The 23,095-nt window shown below is 42.5% G+C and overlaps 1 protein-coding gene across 9 annotated transcripts in view; it reads right to left on the bottom strand.

Annotated features, from left to right (window-relative positions):
• ELMO1 (engulfment and cell motility 1) overlaps positions 1-23,095 on the bottom strand; it is a 589,784-nt gene that overhangs the window by 473,796 nt on the left and 92,893 nt on the right. For 7 of the 9 annotated variants that reach the window (XM_027539543.1, XM_027539544.1, XM_027539545.1 and 4 more), the window contains one exon: positions 4,059-4,208. In XM_027539543.1, coding sequence (XP_027395344.1) covers positions 4,059-4,136 — 78 coding nt within the window. In that variant the 5' untranslated portion in view covers positions 4,137-4,208. Of the gene's footprint in view, positions 1-4,058; positions 4,209-4,475; positions 4,493-23,095 lie in introns of those variants that run through there. The other 2 variants (XM_027539541.1, XM_027539542.1) reach the window with 2 other exon arrangements.

Here is a 23,095-nt window from a genome sequence, read left to right on the forward strand (position 1 = left end):
CTTGTAAAAGGTTCCTCGGGGCTTTTCCTGTGGAGTAGAAACACAGAACTGTCTCCTCAAAATTTAGAATGAAGATAAACCAATCCACTCCAAGTAGACATCCCCTGCAATCGGGATGGGCCCTGACTGAGCAGACTTGATCCCCACTCAGGAATCTCCCTCTCCCAGCTAGTCATTAATTATTTACTTATATAGAAAGGTTGGTCAACAGGCACTAGAAAAAAAGGTATTCAGAAATGGAGTAATTCAGGCTCAAGGTGGTTTCCTCTCAAGCCCCTGCAGGATGCAGTGAGGGTGACTCTGCTCTAGATTCATTTACTGCTCGTCGCAAACCAGATCAAGGGTCCACCCCAGGTCGGCAGAATCACAATCTCTGCAGTGGGCCTGGGAGTGCACCTGGGATGTTTGTTTCTCACAAGCTGCCCTGACACACTCAGGGTTGAGGACCACCAGTTTAAGTTGATAGATAAGGACAACACAGTGTGACAAGTGGAGGGATACTGGAGGTTTGGGGGAGAAGACAGAGCAGCCATGCTTGACCCAGCTTCCAGAAATACCTTGTAGTGAAATGGTAGCTAAGAGCAAAGGAGCAAAGGTAAAATGCGATGGGAGAGAAGCAGGTGATGTGACCTTTACTAAACAAGGTAGAAGATTAGGAGAAAACTGCCCAAGTCTTCCTTGCTTGTGCAGATACATTTGCGATCCTAGTGCCAACTTCCAACTCAATCAAGAAACAGTACCTGATAGCAAGGCTGCCACTCACTCCAGCTTCAGCCACTGCAGGGCCAAAAGGGACTGGGTCTCCTAACACCTTGTGGAGGTCTCCATATGGCATTAGCAGGAGGTCTACAATGTAGCCAATGGTTGAAAAGTTCGGTCTTCAAAGTACAGAAGGCCTGTGTTTGTGTTCTGGTCTCATTGACTAGGAAATCATCTAATTTCTAAGAACCTCAATATTAGCATCTGTAAATTTAGAACCATCACAAAGAATGAGACAAAGCAACTTTATGTACCTCTTGACGTGATGCCCTGAAGAGGACCCTCATCTCTCCTTTCTGTCTGCCAAAAATGCAAAACATGCATCTAATTGGAAAGAAACACTGGAGAAACCCAAACTGAAGGCCATCCCACAAAATACCTGTACTATACTCTACAGAACTTTCTAGGTCAGGAAAGATAAGGAATCTCCAAAGAACCATTCAAGAGCCGTAAGACCAGAGGGACATGACAATAAACGTATTGTTATGATTGATCCTTTCAGGATCCTGAAAGGATGTCAGACTGAGGAAAATACCTATCAAGGATCTTATTGGAATAACTGATGAAATATGAATATGGGCTTTGGGCTCTGAACCAGATGATAATGTTGAACTAATGTTCAGTTTTCTGGTTTCTATAAAGAGAGTATGGTTATGTAAGAGAATGATTTTGTTCTTAAGGAGGACACATTGATTATTTGGGGTAAAGAGAGATGCTGCCTCTAAGTCACACTCAAATGGTTCAAAAGGGGATATGTATACAAGAGAGAAAAAATAATGAAGCAAAATATTAATAATTAGTAAGTCTGGATAAAAGGTAGACAGGAGTTCTTTGTACTATTCTTGTCATTTCCGTGTGTGAAACTGTATTGAAATAAATTACTCCTCAAAACTATCAGGCCATGAAAAACAAGGGAAAGACTTGGAAACTGTCAAAGACTGGAGAAGACAGAGGAAACAAGATGGATATATTACAGTGCAGTTGGTATTCTTGTATTGGATCCTGTCACAGAAGGACATTAGTGGAAACACTGATGAAATCCTAATAAATTTTGTAGTTCAGTTACTAGCAATCAGCACAGTTGAAGCAAATGTACCACAGTTATATTAAGATGTTAACATTAGGATAAACTTAGTGAAGGGCGTACAAAAACTCTCTAACAATCTTTGTATTTTGTCTGTCAATCTAAAATTGTTACCAAATAAAAAGAATATTTTAGAAAGATTATTGATACACATACAACAAAGGCCATCCCCAAAGGCAGGGACAGGACATGGATTCCACAGGCCCCTAAGAGTATACGTCAGGAATTGCTGTCTTAAATAAGAGGTTTCCAAACACCCTTGGCCATGGCAGAATCAAAAGGAAATAGTTTACCTGAACCACTGACTTAGAATCTCTGGAGATGGGGCCCCAGAGAACATTTGAACAAGTGCCCCAAATGTTTCTGATATGGCCTCGGGCTTGGGCACAGGTATCCAGCTCAATATTTCTCAGACTTAACTATACAAGGAATCCCCTGGGGACCTTGTTAAAATTCACATCTGGGTCAGGAGGTCTGGGTAGGGTCTGAGAGTCTGTATATCTACTGAGCTCCTAGGTGATGTTCAAACAACTGATCCTCAGCCCCACCTGCAGACAAGGCAAAGCAACAAAACAGAATGGGCCTGGGTCCATGACACTGGAGCATCAGTGTCATGTCACTGGAGCATGCCAGCCCAGGATGGCCCTGTGGACTTGAAAGAAAGAAGGAAAGAAAGTTAAGTCACTCAGTCGTGTCCGACTCTTTGCGACCCTGTGGACTGTAGCCTACCAGGCTCCTCCATCCATGGGATTTTCCAAGCAAGAGTACTGGAGTGGATTGCTATTTCCTTCTCCTGGGGATCTTCCCAACCCAGGGATCGAACCCAGGTCTCCCACATTGTAGGCAGATGCTTTACCATCTGAGCCACTAGGAAAGTACTATGGACTTGGGAAGTGCTGTGGACTTGAGAAGCCAACTTCTATCTCTTTGAAACAATTGTTGTCTTGGGTTGTAGACAAACATAATCCTAACAACATTTAGTCTTCACCAAGTAGCCCCAGCCATATCTTGCAGTAATTTTCAATGTGTACCCTCTCTCAAACAGCACATGAAAAAGCGTAAACAACTGTTGTCTGACACAAATGTATGTAAAATAACTGAGCGCACTTCTCTACTTTCATGGATTGCTTCTAAAGTCAACAAAATCTGCCTCAAAGAGCAGTTACAATGATTATGACATGTTGGTCTGATGACACCTTTTTTACAACAAAATTTACTCTTCCTTACATCCATGCTCAAACTCAACTAATTCTCATTTGACCTTTATAATTTAATGAATCATTTGAATGCACACAATAGCTTATAAATCTTCCAGTAGTCTTCAACCAGATAATAAAATCTGACCAGAAAAAAAATGTACAGCATAATCATAAAATAGTATCGAGTACATAAAAAGTAGAGTTGCTATGGTACCCTAATTTTGAAAACGTAGAAAGCCATCCAGAACCCCATACTACATGCTTTATGAAACCCTTAAGCATATACTAGGTCTCGAACTTTTTTGTTTTTAAGTCATTTCTTCTAGAATGACAAAAGTGAGCTCCCTGAGATTGCCTGCAATCAATTACATCATAAGACTCAGTACCCAAGCTAAAGGATGCTTCCATAGGTAAAACCATGCTAAAAATCTTTGTGATATTTTTTCGTGCAGTAAAAATTTACTGGGCATTTTTCATATACCAGACAATACACTAGAGCCACAGTGCATTTAACTCTAATAATGAAATGACAACTGGCTAAGACCCAAGACCCACCCCTCTATGCTAATTTCATCATCAAAATAGTAATAGGACAAAGTCACATTGTACTTGATGGCTGCTTCTGCAAAAACCAGAGAAGAGTGACCCCCAAAACTAAGTTTTGTGTTGTCTATAATAAAACAATCTACTCATAGTCATGAGTCTCTGCAAGGCAGTGCTGGGACAGCTCCACTGCATCAGCTGCCCAAGTCCAGTCCCCTCGTCCCTCCAGCTCCTTCACAGCTTCGGACACAAACCCTGTACTGACTCACTCTGAGTAGATGTTGGACAAGTATAAAAACCCCATCCTTCGCCACTACATGTGGTACAGAAATCAAACTATACTGTAACTATTATCACACCAATTTTTCAACACAGCCAGAGAGAGAACAGGAGAAAAAAGAACTAAGTCTGGGAAAAATTCAGAATAGAAGGGAAACTAAAATAACCGCCAAATGACTGCCAGTCTTACTAACCTGGTCGATCTCCATGAGCTTGGGGTAGGCACCTGGCCATTCTATGGCCACCTTGACGATGTCCGCGGGCGGCGGCATTGCAAATTCCAGGAATGTCCAAAGCCAGTGGAAGTGGGATCCTACGGTGTAGACGGCTGCACGTGTCTACACCTAATGAGGAATGACGAAAAGAGAAAGAGAAGTCGCTCAGTACAAATACAGGGTGAATTTTGCTTTATCACTTCCTGTTTTCACTGGTGGTTTAGGTACAAGAAACGGCTCTGGGTGCAGCAGACTCAGGGCGCCAACTGCACCACTCAGTGGCGGCTCCCCAGGAGGGAAGGTACCAATGCCCTGGGCTCAGAGCCACCGGGAGATGAGGCGCTGGCGAGGGATAGGCTCCCAAGTCTCCAGTGTGAAGCAAGGTGGAACCCTTACCGCCCAGTTCTGCTCTGACCGGTGCCCGGGGTCTGAATGAGCCTGGCTCACTCTGCCCAGAAGCACATGCGAACTCCTCGTGCTCAACAGTCTCCGGAAGGACAGATTGCCCAGGAAGTCATGGCCAGGAAGCAGCATTTCTTTAAAGTGTTTTCTGGGTGTCACAAATAGAGCTCTGCACTATAGCAACCAGGATATCATGAGGAAGGAGCCACGCCCCACGGTTCACACACATGTACACACACCCTCCCTCCCCAAGGCCAGTTCACAAGAGGCGAAGAAAATTAACTGTGGTGGTGAATACAGCATTCAGAACAGACCTTGAATTCTCACTGGAATGAATAGTGTTGCTTACACAAGGGAAGTAAGATTAATCCTCTGCTGCCTCTCTTTCCCAGACTCCCTCATTTCTTTAAGAATGACTTTTTTTTAACATAATATTTTTGAACAGGTAAAACATTCATGCAATTCAAAATGAGAGAGTGTGTGTGTGTGTGTGTAAAGACAGTGTGAATCTCCCTCCTCCCGAACGGATATAACTTCCATCCCATCCATCCAGCTAGCCACTGTTAATAGATTCTTATGTGTCCCTTCAGAATTTCTTCATGTAAGTCAAATGTTAAAACATATATTTCCCATTTTCTTTATATAAAAGGCAGCATTCTAGACCCTATTTTATTCATCTCATATGTCTTCTAAAACCTTCTATATTAGTATAAACACTGTGTCATGGTTCCTTCTACAGCTGCATAGTCATTCTTTGTATAGGAGTGTCTTATCTGAAGAGCGAGTCCCCTGCCATGAGCCACTGGGTGATCTCTCACCTCTGGCTGTTATAAACAAGCCTCTGGTGAATAACCTTATACATACATCATTGTGCTCACTTGCAAGTATACCTTTACAGTAGATTCACAGAAGTAAAATTGTTGGGTCACAGGGTATAAGCAGTTTTAGATTCTGACACCATCTCCAAATATCCCTCCCTAGTGAGAGTTGTACCAGTCTACCCTCCCTTTAGCAATGGATGAGTCTGCCTATTTATACAGACTCACCAACAGATTGAACTTTTGCACACCTCCATGCACTGAAAAAATATATTTCAATGTACTTCCAATATCTATTTCTCTTATTGTGAGGGAAGCTGAACGTAAAGATGTGAAGTCCCATGTCTACTTTACTGTGAACTGAAGTAATACTTTGCCCTTTTTCTACTGGGTTCTTGGTCTTTTATTCAGAAATTGATCTCTGTATAAAGCTTCTAGTCAAACATATGCAACTGATTCTTTATCAAACCCGAGTGGGGCTTGTCAGTTACTAACCCCTGTCTGTGGCAGTTGGACATGGCTAAGATAATAGAGATAACAGAGCTAATAGTGACAGCCTAATGTCAGTTAATAATAACAACACAAGCAGTGATATAAATAACTAACTTCACCAGAGCTGACAAGTAAAGGAAATGAACCAAAACAAAACGGCTGCCCCTCTGGCCAAGGATGATGAAGCCAGACTGGTGTGAAGATAATCAGTGCTAACCAGCAGGAGCATGTCTCCAAAGCAGTGGTGCAGTGGCTCATTCAACAAATAATTATTAAGCCCAATTCTGTGCCAGCTGTTTTCTCAGTGCTGGGGATACAGCAGCAAATCTGCACCTTAGGTGGCATCAAGGGACATGGAGAGAAATAAGTCAGGGAAGGAGAATCTGAAGTCTGTGAGTATATCTGTGTGGGAGGGGCAGGATGCAGTCTTAAATAGGGAAACCAGGGAAAGCTTCAGTGAGAGGCAGAATGTGAGCAAAGGTCTATGAGAAGTGAGGAGGTGAGTCATGCGAACACTTGGGGAAATCATGTCACAGGCCAAGAGAGCGTGTTGACTGAAATAAAAATGCACAACCTAAAAGTTGAGAGTTATGTTTTATTCAGTGGATGTTCTTAGGACTTTGAGCCCGGGAGGCAGCATCTCAAATCACCCTGAGTAAACTGCTCCCAAGAGGAAGCAGTGAGCCAGGATATATAGGAGTTTTTGTAACCATACCAGGAAGTCGAAACAAAAGATTACTGTTAATAAAAGAATACTAGATATCTCAAGTTAAGGAATTTAGTGCTTCTCTGTATATGGTAAGATGCAAGAGTCCGGGTTCACTGAAATCATTCTTTGATGTGCACCTCAGCTGTGTGGGGCCAGAAGTGCTTTCTCATAGAGGAGGGGAGTGGCTGCAGTCTGCTGACTGCTGGATGGCAGACATCCTTTGTTTCCTTCCTGAGTTCCCTCAGGACTCACATTTGGGCCGACTGTAACATGGTGGCTAGATCCTTTCTTTACCAATATGGCAGGTAGTACTTTATTTCAACTAGCAAGTGCAAAGGCCCTGAGGGAGGAGCATGCCTTACCTGTTCCTGAAATAGGTGAGGGGCCAAAGTCAAGTAAGTAAGAGGAAGAGTAATAAGAGATTGAATTCCAGCAGTTTGGGGCCACAATGTGGTAGGTTCACTCACTGTACTCTTGACCCTCCTAGACATTCCTGTGCTAACTCTTGGTCTTAACTTTTAAAGAAGCAAGTTCATGTCCATGCATATCTATCTATTCTGAGTATAAATTAGTACAACTTTCCAGAGGTATCTTTGGCAAACTGTACTCAAAGCCTTAAAATTCTATATTCCCTTTGAGTAATTTTACTTTTCTAGGATGTTTCCTTAAGAAATAACTATTAACTCAACCATAACAATGTCAATTGCCGTTTTGGTTGTAGTTCCCAAAACTTGAAAACAATTGAATATTCAACAACAGGGACTGCTACATAATTATGGGTCTCATAAGTACAAATACAAGCAGCCAGTCTGCACTGGGACAGATTTCTTCATAATGTGTATACTCTTTTAATTCACTTGAGAATTCTAAGATAGTGTATTTTATCTGTACCACATCACTTCAATCCAGGATCCATATTGAATTACATATCCTAGAATAAGAGTTAAGAAAACAAGTTCTAATGTGAAAACAGACTCAGTGCAAATATCAGGTAACACTATTCAAACCAAAGAACACATAATCATGGTGGTGAAGAGAACAGATAATAGACAGTAGAAATAAAAATGCATTTTGAGCAATTTCCTCCCAACTCTACACAAAATAGTCTGGAGTTACTTTGAAAGAGGTCATCTGGCCTTCCAGGAATCAAAGGCCAAGTGTGCTTTTTTTCCCCTTTAAAAGATATTTATTTCTCAAAGACTGTTCAGACAAAACCTGTTGAACAGGTGAGAATAGAATAACACAGTTCTCCTTGTGCCTCAGTAGAGAACAACATAAGAGCGGTGCACAAAGCAGCCATTGAGAGCAAAGAGGCTGGGAGCACCCCTTGGGAACTCACCTAACCAGCCCAATTAGTCCTCATCAGTTTTCCCCACATTAACAAGCAGCAGAGATGGGGTACAGCCAGGTTCCCATAGGTAGAGTCAGGTGTACAACTGCAGAATGAATAATCCCATCCACCTCATTATTCTCAGAAGTCCACATTTTATCCTCTTGAATTCATATTTCCACGAAGAAACAGTTAGCTTCTATATATAGTCATGTTGCTACTGATGAAATTCAGAAGAGAACGTTTCTAGCTCAGGTTTTCTCACCCTTGTAAGATGTTTAGCAGCATCCTTGGCCTCTACCCACTAAAGGTCAATAACCCTGTTTAGCTGTGACAGAAATGTCAGAAATGTCTCCAGACACTGCCAATGTCCTCTGAGGGGAAAATCATCCTCCAGTTAGGTGTGAGCTGCCAAGTTCTCAGGACTTCCCTGGTGGCTCAGATGGCAAAGAATCTGCCTGCAATTCAGAAGACCTGGGTTCAATCCCTGGGTCAGAAAGATCCCCTGGGAAGGGAATGTCTACCTAGTATTCCTGATGCAAACAGCCAACTCATTAGAAAAGACCCTGATTCTGGGAAAGACTGAAAGCAGGAGGAGAAGGGGATGACAGAGGATGAAATGGTTGGATGGCATCACGTACTCAATGGACATGAGTTTGAACAAACCCTGGGAGATGGTGAAGGACAGGGAAGCCTGGTGTGCTGCAGTCCATGGGGTCACAAAAAGTCTGACATGACTGAGCATCTGAAGGACAACAAATTCTTACCTGGGAAATCTCATGGACAGAGGAGCCTGGTGGACTACAGTCCATGGAGTCACAAAGAGTTGGACACAACTGAGTGACTAACACATGCCAAGTTCTCTGGGAAGATACTAATGATCAGGGCAAGCCATGGCTGAAGAGACACAAGACAGGCTCAGCAAGAAACATGAACATTCAGACCCAGTGCCTGGTCAGGCATCACTGAGATGCAAAAGTATTTCTAAATTTCAGTCAACAAATGTAGTCTCCTGGCATCTTTGCATCTTCAGACACAGTGCTCATAGCTTTTGAGTCTTCTCGTCAACCTCCCCCAACCACAGCTTGGAGCACTGTAAGGCAGGGTACACATCCTGATCACAGTTACATACCAGGGCCCACAGGCATCTCATGCATGGTGTTGGCTGAATGCATCCTTTCTACAACTGACATCTCATCAGAGCTACTGGCAGTAAAACTGAGTCTAATCAAAATTGCCCAGTAAATATAAGCTGCATGAATTTATGTAATAAACTCCTTGATATAATAATTGTTATGCAAACTATAATTTCAGAACCACTGAAGGGCAGTGTAGGCGAGATCTTTTTTAACCACTCTGCCTTGTGGTCCTCCCTACCTAAGGAATGAGTGGAGAATTCTACAAGGTTCTGGCTTGGTTGCTGATTAATTTACTTTATGCCAATACTAAGATTCTACAACCTTAATAAGATGCATGTCAAAGGACTTGTTTACAGTTAAGTAAATTAAATGAATAAAAAAGGAGTCACTTCTTACTTGGAAGTGAGTTACCAAAATCCTCAGATGTAGCCCTGAGCAAGTTGAAGTTGTCGTTATTATTCTGCCGAATATCTCCTCCTTATCTTTGAATATCTCCTCCTTATCTTTGGGTCACGTATCTGATACAATGGAGAGAAATCACTCTTGATTCCTATCTAGAAACCTATCACTGTGCATTGTTCTAAACCCAAAGTGCTACATGTTCTGTGTTTGAAACTCATTCCACTGAAGTCTCCTAAAGATGTGTCACATCTCTGCATGTTTTTCCAGGCAGTTTGATTAGATCTTGAAGTTCATAAAGTTCCCAAATATCTGACCCATTTTTTTCCCTGAATTTTCCATAAGAGTTTTAGCTTTGGGTCTCTGAATGGCTTTGAACTCTTTTATCTTATTTCTAGCCTTCCTGTTACACCAGCAAACCCTATTAAGAGAAGAGAAAATCAAGCCTATAAGGATGTTCTATAGGAGTTGTGTAGTGGGAAAGTTAACATGATTGCCCTGTGAACCATGTATCCCCACAACTGTACTGAAAGAGCCTGATAGATGGACCAGTAGAAGTCAAAAGGCAGATCGATGGGAAAGAAATAGCAAACAGCTGGAGAAACAATTTGTTTCAACTCCTCTGTCTCTTCCTTTCCTCCATAGGCAAGCTGTCCCCTGCTCCACTCGCCATCATTATCTACTTGTGACAGATAATAGGTTTATAATGAGTATGGGAATAGTGGGGAGGGAGAACTAGTTCCAGATATTAAATGTTCAGTGGTCCCAGATAGAAAAAGAGATAAGACAACATTTTCCTGTGGTATCCAAGTTATGTAAAAAGGGAAAGGACCTCTGAAAGTGGCTCTGAGAGTAGCCTTTCATTGTAGGAAGGGGAAAAAAAAAATCCCCTTTCTCAATCCTCTTAGGTTCTTCAGCTGGGGACTGCAAATTAAACTAACAAAAAAAATTAAAAGAAGAAAAAAAAGTTTATTTATTTATTCATACAATGCCTGCACATGCCGAAGAACTCAGAGATGAGTAACTCAAAGAGACAGTTAAAATTTGGAGCTCATAACCATCTTAGCAGGGGTGATTAAGCGAGGAGAAAAGGCTGGAGAAAAGGCTAGACAGAGGAAGAGGGGTTCAGGACTTCATGGATGCAGGTGGAAATGTATGTGGTAGAAAGGTAACTTGGAAATGCACACTAAGAAAGGGTTGTTTACTAAGGTTTGTTATGCAGTCAGGTAGATGAGCCATGATCTCCAGGGACCATGGGAGCAGGGGGAGCAGACTTGTGTTTCCCACACTGCAGGGTCCAGATGGAGTGACACATGGTGGGGGTGCCATTTCAGATTCTCCATCTCTGTTAGAAAACTGTTGGCCATTGTGAGAAGAGCGGAGGGGCCAAGGAGGAAGCTTTATGACTTTATAAACGGGGGAAAACCCTGTGCAAGACATAAGCATTCAGAAGAAAGTGAAGAAAAGAGAGAAGTGAATCAAATGCAAAACCAATATCCCATTTTATGGATATGCAGTGCACGGAAACCACATATGGTATCTCACTAATAACTTGGCCCTTTACTTACCAGGTGGGGGTAATGTGCTATTAGATACCTTTGGCTTACAATAGGTTGCAAACTTTCAGAGAAAAATGCTTTCACAGAGGCTTGAACTGTCATCATGGAGGCTATGGTACAGTTGGCAGAAAGGGGCAGGGATGAGCTGAGACCAAGCACTGGATTGGGCATTTGAAATACATACTTTCTTACTTATTCTTTACCCCAGCCCCAAGTGACAGTTGGCAATATCTGCAATAAATGAATGAAGATATAAAATCTCAGCAATTTGAACTACTTCCTCCAAATATTTACCTACTCTCCAGAGGATGATACCTCTCCTCTTGGTCATGATACCTACTGTGGGCTATTGCATTTATTTCCTCCTCTTGATGAAAGTGAAAGAGGAGTGAAAAAGTTGGATTAACGCTCAACATTCAGAAAACTAAGATTATGGAATCCGGTCCCATGACTTCATGGCAGATAGATGGGGAAACAGTGGAAACAGTGGCTGACTTTATTTTGGGGGGCTCCAAAATCACTGCAGATGGCGACTGCAGCAATGAAATGAAAAGACGCTTACTCCTTGGAAGGAAAGTTATGAGCAACCTAGACAGCATATTAAAAAGCAGAGACATTACTTTGCCAACAAAGGTCCTCTAGTTAAGGTCCTATAGTTAAGGCTATGGTTTTTCCAGTGGTCATGTATGGATGTTAGAATTGGACTATAAAGAAAGCTGAGCACCAAAGAATTGATGCTTTTGAACTGTGGTGTTGGAGAAGCAAGGAAGTCCAACCAGTCCGTCCTAAAGGAGATCAGTCCTGGGTGTTCATTGGAAGGACTGATGTTGAGGCTGAAACTCCAATACTTTGGCCACCTGATGCGAAGAGCTGACTCATTGGAAAAGACCCTAATGCTGGGAAAGATTGAGGGCAAAAGGAGAAGGGGACAACAGAGGATGAGATGGTTGGATGGCATCATCGACTCAATGGACATGGGTTTGGGTGGACTCCGGGAGTTGGTGATGGACAGGGAGGCCTGGCGTGCTGCGATTCATGGGGTCACAAAGAGTCGGACACGACTGAGCAACTGAACTGAACTGAACTAGATTCACACGATGAAGTCGCAACTCCCAGTATCTAAGATTGTGACTGTAGTTGGAGATTGGGCCATTAAGGAGATAATTAAATTAAAATGAGGTCATTAGGGCAGCCCTATTTCATCTGATTGGTATCCTTATAAGGAGAAGAAATTTGGACCCACGTACAAAGGGATGACAATTTGAGGACATAGCAAGAAGAGAGCCATCTTCTTATCTCTTGGCTTGATTATTTGAGGACAAGCCAAGAAAAGAGGGCTCACTTAGCCAACCCTGCTAACACCTTATCTCAGACTTCCGGCCCCTAGAACTGTGAGACAACAAATCTGTGTAAGCCACTCAGTCTGCAGTACTTTGTCATGGCAATCCTACCAAATGTACAACACCAAAAACAGAAAACATAGGGAAGGGGCTATAGTTGTTTTGAAAGATGCTTAAAATTTTCTGCATTCCACAGCACATGATAAAAATTTAAACACAAATTACAATCTGAGAGCGTGGGGTCTTAGCCACTGTACCAGTAGGAAAGTCTCAGTTCAGGGAGCCCAGGTACCATCCCTGGTCAGGGAATTAGATCTCACATGCTGCAACTAAAAGTTCCCATGCCACAACTGAAAAACACCACGTGCTGCAACTAACACCTGGCAGAGCCAAATAGTTCATTAAATATTTTAAAAATTGCAACCTGAGAAAGTATTTGCAATAACTATGTCTCATCTTGCCTGGAGAATCCCAGGGACGGGGGAGCCTGGTGGGCTGCCGTCCATGGGGTCGCACAGAGTCGGACACGACTGAATTGACTTAGCAGCAGCAGCAGCAACCTGAGATGGAAATCCCATGGACAGAGGAGCCTGGCAGGCTACAGTCCATGGGGCTGCAAAGAGTCAGACACAACTGAGTGACTAATACTACTACTATATTGTTACCATCAAGAAAAATGTAAAAGCAAAAGCCCTTTAAAAAAAAAATTACTTTGTTTTTAATCCATAATATTTAGTGTAATAAATCTAGCCATTATAATTTCTGTTCTGATGAAACCACTAAAGTAACATTTCTTTAGTGGTTTATTGACCACTGATCTATTGATATTTTGGACAACATCCATCCTGAGAGACTGTGGATGTTCAGTGACATCTCTGACTCCGTCCACTAGAGCCAGGAGCACTGCCTCAGCTGTGACCATCAAAATGTCTCCAGGCATTCGCCCAGTGTCCCCTGGGGGACAACATTACCCATGGTTGAGAACCAGGTCACTCAGGTTACTAAGTCTAATCTTGCTTTAAAAAAAAAAAAAACAACTTTATTTCATAGAGACCAACTTTACAAAGTGGATATTAAGTTGTACATATGATATTTTAACTGCAAAAAAAAGGGAGATGAGATATAAAGATCAATTGAAGAAAACCAACAGGAAAGGGAAGTTGACACAAAAACATGAATACCTTGATACCACTTGAGGGTAATTCTGTAACATTTTACTCCAACATATTTCCTTCACACACATCTCTAATGAGCGCTTGTCACTTGTCAAATAAAAAGATGGATAACATGAGAGTTGCCAGTTAAGTTTTCTTTGGGACAAAATGAGAACGGCAGCTCTGAGAGACTGCTCCAGAGATGCGGTTGGGAGAACGTCAACATATAAGATTTTGGCGGAGGGGGGTGTTCATGCAATCAAGCACTTACTTTACAAGAGATCTTCTGCGAGTCACGAAGAAAGGATGTCACCATGAAGAGATATAGTGGTTTTCTAGACATGAAGAGATGCAAAGACTGGGATCATGAAATCAGTTCCTGAAAACACCTAGGCACCTGAAGACCTGTTCCACCAGATTCCCTGGCTTACAGAGTGTCTCACTCCACCCTGAACTCCCTCAGAGGGTGTTGAAGGTCAACAGGAACAGCAGCACAGGGCTCGGTCTCCGCAGAGGTAAATGGCAAATGCCCTTGTTGTTGTTCAGTGGTTGGCAAATGCTCTAGCCAAGTACCAATTTTTAGTTGACAGGCAAGTGCCAATTTGTAGTTGACACACTCCAATTTTTTTGTCTAGTGGTCTAGCAAGCTTTTCCATCTCATTTCTTCACGTATTAGGTCCTGTCTCACCAGCTATTAAGCAAGAGTAGGCATGCAGCCAGGCCTGACCAATGACAGCCCCCATCTCCTTGGGAACAGTGGTTGGCCCATGGGACAGACATGGTCCAAGCAAATCGATTTCTGGGGATTGATTTATGAGGCCTGGAAGGAGAGTGTTCTCTCTTTCTGCATGGCTTGTTGAGCGAAGCTGTCAGTAGATAGATCCCATCCATGGGGGGGAAGGGCTGTCTGTTACAGGAAGGAATGAGGCAAGGAGAAGCAAAGACAATCAGAGAGGAGAGACAGGAGGGTGAATAAGAGGCCAGGAATCCTGACTATGTAGAGTTTCTGTCTTCTACACTTTTCCTTCCACTCTCTGATCTATCTTAATATTCTTCCTAGACTTTTGAACTCTTAAATTCACCATTATGCTAAGTGAGTTTGGGTTAGGGTTCTATCACTCGTCACTGAAAAATTCCTGACTAAAAAAATCAACTCGATCATAACTGTTTATTGCTCTGAATTAGAATCTTGTTGTTCCCTTAGAGATGACTGGTACATAGAACACACAGTCTAACTTTGCAGCCAAGTGGGAGGGATACTTTGCTCTACAATTCTGGAGCTGTGATACCTGCCCGTCCATATTTCTGATGGAGCCCTCTCTGCCTAGGACCTGCCTTGGCTCTCCTAGACTGCTAACAGAAGTCGTTAATGCATATATGTGCAATCTAAAAAAAAATGGTACAGATGAACCTATTTGCAGGGCAGGAATAGAGTCACAGATGTGGAGAACAGACGTATGGACATGGGCAGTGGGGGGGGAAGGGGAAGGGAAGAGAGTACCACTGGCATACATACACTTCCACGTATAAAATAGATAGCTAGTGGGAAGCTTCTGTATAACACAGGGAGCTCAGCTCAGTTCATAATGACTTAGAGGGGTGGAATAGGGGGTGGGGATAGGAGGGAGACCCAAGAAGGAGGGGATATACGTATACATTTAGCTGACTCACTTCATTGTACAGCAGAGACTAACACAACACTGTAAAGCAATTATATTCCAATAAAAAAAAAGTCATGCCTGCGTTTTAGGAAGTAGTCTTAGGCAAGCATTTCCCACAAACACTACTTCTTTGATATATTAACATAAAGCAAAAAAAAAAAAAAAAAAGAGTCAAAGCTCTTGTAAATCATTGAATGGATAATAGCTAATAGTAATAACCAGTTCATGGACTTTACATACCAACCTTATGGAATAGGTACCACTTACTAAACCATTTTATAAACGAGGAAACTGAGATGCAGAGACATTAAGTTGCTCAAAGTCCCATATCCCCCTGTGGAGCCCAGCCAGAACGCAATCCACATCTGTCCAATTCCAGAGCCCATGGTTTTAATTGCTATCCCATATGTTGAAGAGGGCACATATACTATAGGTCTTTAATATAATGCCCGTGTACTGTGAAATCTTCATATGCAATACACAATATTTCCCAAATGCACCTATCCAGAAAACTCTGATTTTTTCATGGAGCATCTAGTGACTGACACTGGTTTCTCATGGGACACACTTTGAGAAGAGATGCTTTGAGACCATTTGCCTCCTTTACCTCTCAGGAAAAAATGAACTGTTGAAAAGTCTGGGCCAGAAATACACTGGAAAGTGACAGAGAAAACTCTTTCCTTTAGTCCCATATTGAATTATCATCACCTGTGTCTATGGGATTGTCTCCAGGAAAGAAGCCCTGTTCTTTGAGTAATTCTTTCCAGTTCACATAGGAATTCAACTAACCACAGTTTCTACTGTGCAGGCCATCAGAAGATATATAAAAAGAAACAGAAGATTTGTATCTGTGATAGCTGGATTCTGAACATCTCACTTCTCACTTTAAATCTCTGGCAGGTGATTCCAGGCACATAAACCTTTCTGGCGCCCACCTGCCTCTGAGCACCACACCACCAGGGCCCCCTTCCCCATCAACTGTATCCCTGCTCCCCACCCCCTCAGACGCAGGCAATAACAGGTTTTCCCATAAAATCATCAATGATTCTTTTGCAGTGGCTGGTGGTAGCACTACTTAAAGAAGACAAGTCCCAGACTGGCCAGGTCAGGATCACTCTCCAAGTGTATCAAAATCTACTGAGGGGAGAGGGACAGTCCTGAGAAAAAGGTTGGCTATCTCTCTCCTATCAAACTCCTGGCCATTCCCCGAGCTTGCCAAATTTTTGCAGCTCCTGCTTCTGTTCAGTGTTCCCTCTGCATTCCAGAACGTCTCTTTCTCTCCCCCTGGGTTGGCTTCAAAAAAAAAAAATTCCCACCTAGCCTTCAAAGCCAATTTCATGCACCCACTTCTCTTGAGAAATTTCTCTGACTCCATAGGCTCCAAGGCAAGAAGGAAGAGCGCTCACATCTGTCTTCTTAGGTGCTTACAATGCACTGGTCAGAGCACCTTTCCACCTTTCCTTACGCTGTTGGTTAATGAGTTCCCCGAGGGCAGCGATCATCTTACTCATCTCTGGACCTCTGTTCCTGACCAGATGGCACAGCAAACAGCAGCTCAGTAAATATTTTTCAGACAAGTGAATAAATAAATCACTCTTTCCTTAAAAGCAAGTTCAGAGTTTTTGGTTTTGGTTTTTTTTTTGATGTAAGGGATTACTCGAGCCAAGGATGCATTTTTAAAAATCCAGAATCCTTTGCATAGAAAACCTTTAGGGGTTTTTTCAAGTGCAACTGTTCATTTGTCTCATGGGACAGAAACAGAAATGGAGGTGCTCCGAGGTGAGAGCAGGGTTGATTCCGAATTCATTTTCCTCCCAGAGAAATTCTGTCAAAATACAAGATGAGATTAAAGCCACTGATGCTCATCCCTTCAACTCTGAGCTCTCTCTCACACTTTAGGGAATCAGCATCTCAAATGGAAAGTTCATTATTTTCACACTAACGTACACACTTTCTCCCTTGTTCTGGTTTTTGGATATTTGCTTTTCAAATTCCTTTTCAGCTGTTGCAATGCCAGTGTCTGCTCCCCACAACTCCCCAGCATCTCCCCCCAGCTCCCCTCCTCCTCAGGCAATTCCTATCACTCTGTGAGGTGTGCCGGCATTCCCAGTGGGGCAGACAAAGCTCAGGCCCAGTTTCCTATCTCAGAGCCCAGACTTGAGGCCACAGGAAACGCTGGAGCGTTTCCACCATCCTGTGAGCCAAACACTCAAAGTTTCCAAACCTGCTGATCAAAAAACAATACGCAAAACTTCTCTCTCCCTCCCTTTCCAGCAACAGCACAGCCCTAAAGGCCACCCTAGGAAATTCAATCCTATCGGATTAGCAGGGAGGGCCTTCTGCAGAAGGTGGGTGTCCGGCTGCACTTCCACAGGCTTCCACTGACAACTCAGCACAGAATTAATCATCCTAAAAGGCGGTGCCTAATGCAATGCCGAGCACCCCCCAAACAGGATGGCAATAGCCTCTGCCTTTTTCTCCCTCCTCTGGCCTTTTAGGTTTCATTCTTCAGATGAGCACAGACATGTGAGTGAGCATGCTCAGACGTCCACCTGGGTTAATCCTGGTTCTCCTCATCCACAGCTCCCTGACTCTGGACAAGTTACATACCATGGCTCACCTTCAGTGTCCTCATCTGTAAAACAGGAGCAACAGTAGAACCTTCCTCGTAGGTCTGTTGTGAAGACAAAACACATAAAGCAACTAGAACAGGGCCTGCTACAGCATTCTGATGATTATTAATTGACCAGGCATGTGGTACCTGGATGAATAAACCAGGGGATTCTGTCATCTTCTCTAGTGAAATACACGGCATTCCAGTGTGTGTGCTCAGTTGCTCAGTTGTGTCTGACTCGTTGCGACCCCAAGGACTGTAGCCTGCCAGGCTCCTCTGTCCATGGAATTCTCCAGGCAATAATACTGGAGTGGGTTGCCATATCCTCCTCCAGGGATCTGGCCGACTCAGACATCGAATGCACATCTCTTGTGTTTCCTGTATCTCCTCTAGTGAAATACATGGAGGTCCTACCACAGGGGAATTCTTTTTTCCCTCAAGCATCATAATGGAAGTACACAAACTGTTAGGAGGGTAGAGAATGATAACTTGGCCTAAAAGTCTCAGGGTGGGGAGTGGGTCATAGATGAAGATTTTTCCGGGGTTTTAAAGGATGAGCAGAAAAAAAATAAAATAAAATAAAGGATGAGCAGAAGTTTCCAGGTGAGTGACTGGCTTGAGAGGAACTGGAGATGAAGATCAGGGTTAAGATTCAGGAAGGATCGACCTGCACTGCAAAGGCTGGGAGTCGCAGAGAACTGCCTGAGCAGATAGCCTGCTGAAACAGGCACAGGCCTCCCGAGAAAATTCTCTCAAGTATAGGGAGATGACCAGAACTCAACTTCCTCTTGATACTTTCTCCCCAGGGAGGAGTGGATGTGGTCTTCAGTTAAGAGGCAATTAATAGTCCCTAAAGAAGATGATACCACCCTTATGGCAGAAAGTGAAGAGGAACTAAAAAGCCTCTTGATGAAAGTGAAAGAGGAGAGTGAAAGAGTTGGCTTAAAGCTCAACATTCAGAAAACGAAGATCATGGCATCTGGTCCCCCATCACTTCATGGGAAATAAATGGGGAAACAGTGGAAACAGTGTCAGACTTTATTTTGGGGGGCTCCAAAATCACTGCAGATGGTGACTGCAGCCATGAAATTAAAAGATGCTTACTTCTTGGAAGGAAAGTTATGACCTACCTAGATAGCATATTAAAAAGCAGAGATATTACTTTGCCAACAAAGGTCCATCTAGTCAAGGCTATGGTTTTTCCTGTGGTCATGTATGGATGTGAGAGTTGGACTGTGAAGAAAGCTGAACGCCGAAGAATTGATGCTTTTGAACTGTGGTGTTGGAGAAGACTCTTGAGAGTCCCTTGGACTGCAAGGAGATTCAACCAGTCCATTCTAAAGGAGATCAGTCCTGGGTGTTCATTGGAAGGACTAATGCTGAGGCTGAAACTCCAATACTTTGGCCACCTCATACAAAGAGTTGACTCATTGGAAAAGACCCTGATGCTGGGAGGGATTGGGGACAGGAGAAGAAGGGGACAAAAGAGGGTGAGATGGCTGGATGGCATCATTGACTTGATGCACATGTTTGAGTGAACTCCGGAAGTTGGTGACGGACAGGGAGGCCTGGCATGCTGCGATTCATGGGGTCGCAAAGAGTCGGACACGACTGAGCGACTGAACTGAACTGAACTGAAAGAAGGACTAAAGGGGTGTTCTCTGCTCAGCAGGGGGCCGGCCCCAATTACTTCACAGCTTCTCCAGCTGTCTGTCCTTCCAGCTTGGCAGAAGCAGGGATTTTAGAGAGGACAAAGGTACAGTGGCCAATGATTACACAGCTCCTCTCCTAGCTTTAAACAGAAGCACCTCAAAACATTTCTCAGGAAAGATTCCACTAGAAAACATGAATCTCCCCTATTTTCAGGGTTTTAGATAGTTTATCCTCTGGTTACAAGGTACCACCCCACACCCCCAGCAAGACAAACAAAAACACAAGCCTGTAAGTTTTTCGGTTTTATCTCTTCCACCTTAGAAGGTGCTATCAAAACTCCCTGGATTGCAAGAGGGAAATCTCTTCCTTCTGTTTTTTTATCTGGGTTCCCTCACAAGTTTGCTGCAGTTTGTTTTAAGACAAAATGCTATCAGGAGACATGCTATCAGGTAGCCAGGCTTTGAAGAGTGTTTCACACAAACATTAAGATAACAATGGGTCCAGTGAGTGGGCCAGCGTTCCCTGTGGATGGGGGAACAAAAGAATTGCTCTTCCATAGACATATATCCAGAAACTGCTTACTGTTTATTTAAAAATAAAGCCAGGGTACAAACTGGGGGAAAGGTAGCCTGCAGTTCTATTCTGAAAGCCAGTTTTACTGATTACACCCTGAGGTTATTAACATCCAAAAGATCACATTCTGGATGGATTTTTTTTTTTTTTTTTTTTTTTTAATGCTTTTGCCCTTCACTTTTCACTGGGCAGAGCTTCTCTACAATCTGTTTGCATGGCCCTGGGAAGCAGTGAGATTAAAAACCGGTAAGAGGAAGACAGAGGGATTCCAATTCAGTGTTCACAGTTTGCTAACTGAGGACCTTTTAAAGTTTCTGTTGGTAAATTAACAGGATGCTGATGATTTAGGATTCTTTTTAGTTAGCAGATGCAAGCTATTTTATATCAAATGGATAAATAACAAGGTCCTACTATTGCTCAGAGAACTATATTCAATACCTTGTGATAAATCATAATGGAAAAGAAAAATAAAAGGAATGTATAATTGAATCACTCTGCTATAAAGCAGAAACTAACTAACACTGTGAATTAACTATACATCAATTAAAAAAAATTTAAGATTCTTTTTATCTATAAATAGTTGTAGAATACTTGGGACTCAATCTGCTACTATCTACTTTGATAAGGACTCAGTCATACAAAAACTAACAAACTGATAATAATAAAAACAACCCTGCACACACACACACAAACCTTGCTAGATTAGTGAAGACGACTGTGGAAAAAATTAGGAAGAACTTCCATGTATCTTAAGTTCTATTGCAATATACTTTGCTTTGCCTAGAAAAAAGGTCATATATTATCAATCTTTGTGGGACACTTGAGTTCTGCTGACAGATCTGATAATGGGGTCAGACACTAGGACCTAATTATCTGAGGCATGAATTTAATGAATGAGGTCAAAGAAAATCAGATTCTACTTGATACCTAACAATCTTACTTTTTCCAGTTCTCAAATCAAAGCCAACAGCTCCAAAGGGGCAAGATGGCATAAGAAAGAGGATAAGTTTTAGAGTCAGACAGAGCTGGATTTGAATGCAAAAATGGCTGGTGTTTTAAGTCAGGGCACAAGAAAAGCAGATTTGCATTCTGCCTCAGCCTACAGGAAAACAGACACATGTGGAGAAAGAATGAACTGGTAAAAAGCCTGGTAAGATTGATGGCAATGGCTTGCGGGGTTGGCCTTGTAGATGGAGAAGGTGAAGGATTTACAAGCTATTTTTGAAGATTAAAAATCAACAGACGTCAATAAAATGGATCTAGGGGACAAAGGAGAAGCTGGAGTCAAAGATGAGCTGGCTCACTCTGGATGAGCCAAAGTGATGGTGATGTCATCACTGAGCTAAAAGTGAAAGTCACTCAGTCATCTCCAACTCTTTGAGACCCCATGGACTATACAGTCCATGGAACTCTCCAGGCCAGAATACTGGGGTGGGTAGCCTTTCCCTTCTCCAGGAGATCTTCTTAACTCAGAGATTGAACCCTGGTCTTCCGCATTGCAAGTGGATTCTTTACCAGCTGAGCCACAAGGGAAGCCGATTACTGAGCTAGGGCTATTCCAAAAGGAAGATTCATGGCAGCCAATTTGTTGACCACTACCAGTAAGATCCACCTGGAGGACCCAGTGGTAAAGTCCAAGGCACTAGTATAAGAAACATCCTCTCCCCTCTTTGTAAACCTAATCTGCTTTACTGCAGATTACCTCCAAAACTCATGGCCATTTCCTTCTTATTAAGTTGAGAGGCAGCAGAGGATAGCAGTCATGGCCACAGACTGAACTCAGATTGCATGTATTCTAATCTCAGTTTCACTGCCTCCTAGCCTGAGGCCTTGGGAAAATTGTTCTCTGTGCCTCAGTTTACTCAACTCTAAAATGGGGGAAACCACAGTAACTATCCCACAGCTTTCTTGAGATAAGTAATATGATGATGGTAATAGCTAATGGTTGTATAACTTACTATCTGCCAGGTACCCTACTGAACAGTTTACGTATTTTAACCCATTCAATCCTCCCAACCTCCCTCTGACATAGCTGCCATTCTAATCTCCATTCTAAAAATGAAAAATGGAGTCAATGAGGAAACCAGCCACTAACTTGGCTGGTTAGCAATCTAGCCAGTCCAAAGTCTGTGCTCAGAACCATTATAATCAACTTCCTCTGACTATAACATACACAAAAAGCCTAGAACAGGGCCTGGCAGAGAATGAAACCAAGCATTAACCCCAGGAATCAGTAAATCCAGGCTTTTACAACCAGCAAGAAGGAGGCCTTAAGACACTTTTTCCATCATGGATCCCTGCTTCACCTTCTCACCCAGTTCTTACATAATACTGATAGTGATTTCCTGAATTGACTTCTGACTTTGACCCCATAGACAGGAATCATACAGCCTGAAATTTTAGGCTCATCACAGATATATTTGTTGATGCTGTGACAGAACCTGCAACTTGAAAGGAACTCTGAGACACACCTCAGCAGAAAAAATACCCCATGGCTACAATCATCACTTCCGGTGAGTTTAGACAAGGATCTTTTCACAATCTCTAACTTTTTACATTTTCATTTAATGAGTAGATAAACCTTGTATGAGTTTATTCATCTCTCCCCCAGAGAAAGAACAGAAGGAGTCTTTTATAAGCAGGTAACATGATTTTATTTCCACTAACAAGGAATAATCTTAATTGACATCTAGCTCTGTCAGAGTACAGCCTCAGAACAAGTACTCAAAACTGAAATAATGACTTTTTGGTAGCAGGCCTCAGCATTTAATGAGCTTATTATGGCAAAGAACCTAAATAGCAAATCAATTCACTCAGGTACAAGAGAGTTCACTGGGAAGTTATACAGCTTAAAATGAAAGTTTATGAAACTCCACTGAGATTAAAAAAATAATAATAATAAGGTAGACATTTCAAACATCTACTTAAAAATTTTCCAGGCAAAAATTAATTCAGCCATGCAGTAAAGCATAAAACTCTGGGAGGCCAAGAGACAGAAATTATTTATTTTGAGAAAAATCCAGGATCTGTTTGAGGGTATTCTTTGGCATATCCACCAGGAGGTAGGGTGACTGCCTATTCAAAAGTAGGATCAAATTAAGCTCCTCAAATTTCAAAAGGATTTCTACTCAATCCCCAGATCAACTGACTAGTTAAGGCATATGTGGTTCCAA

Source organism: Bos indicus x Bos taurus, chromosome 4 (assembly GCF_003369695.1).
Source record: "Bos indicus x Bos taurus breed Angus x Brahman F1 hybrid chromosome 4, Bos_hybrid_MaternalHap_v2.0, whole genome shotgun sequence".
NCBI lineage: Eukaryota > Metazoa > Chordata > Mammalia > Artiodactyla > Bovidae > Bos > Bos indicus x Bos taurus.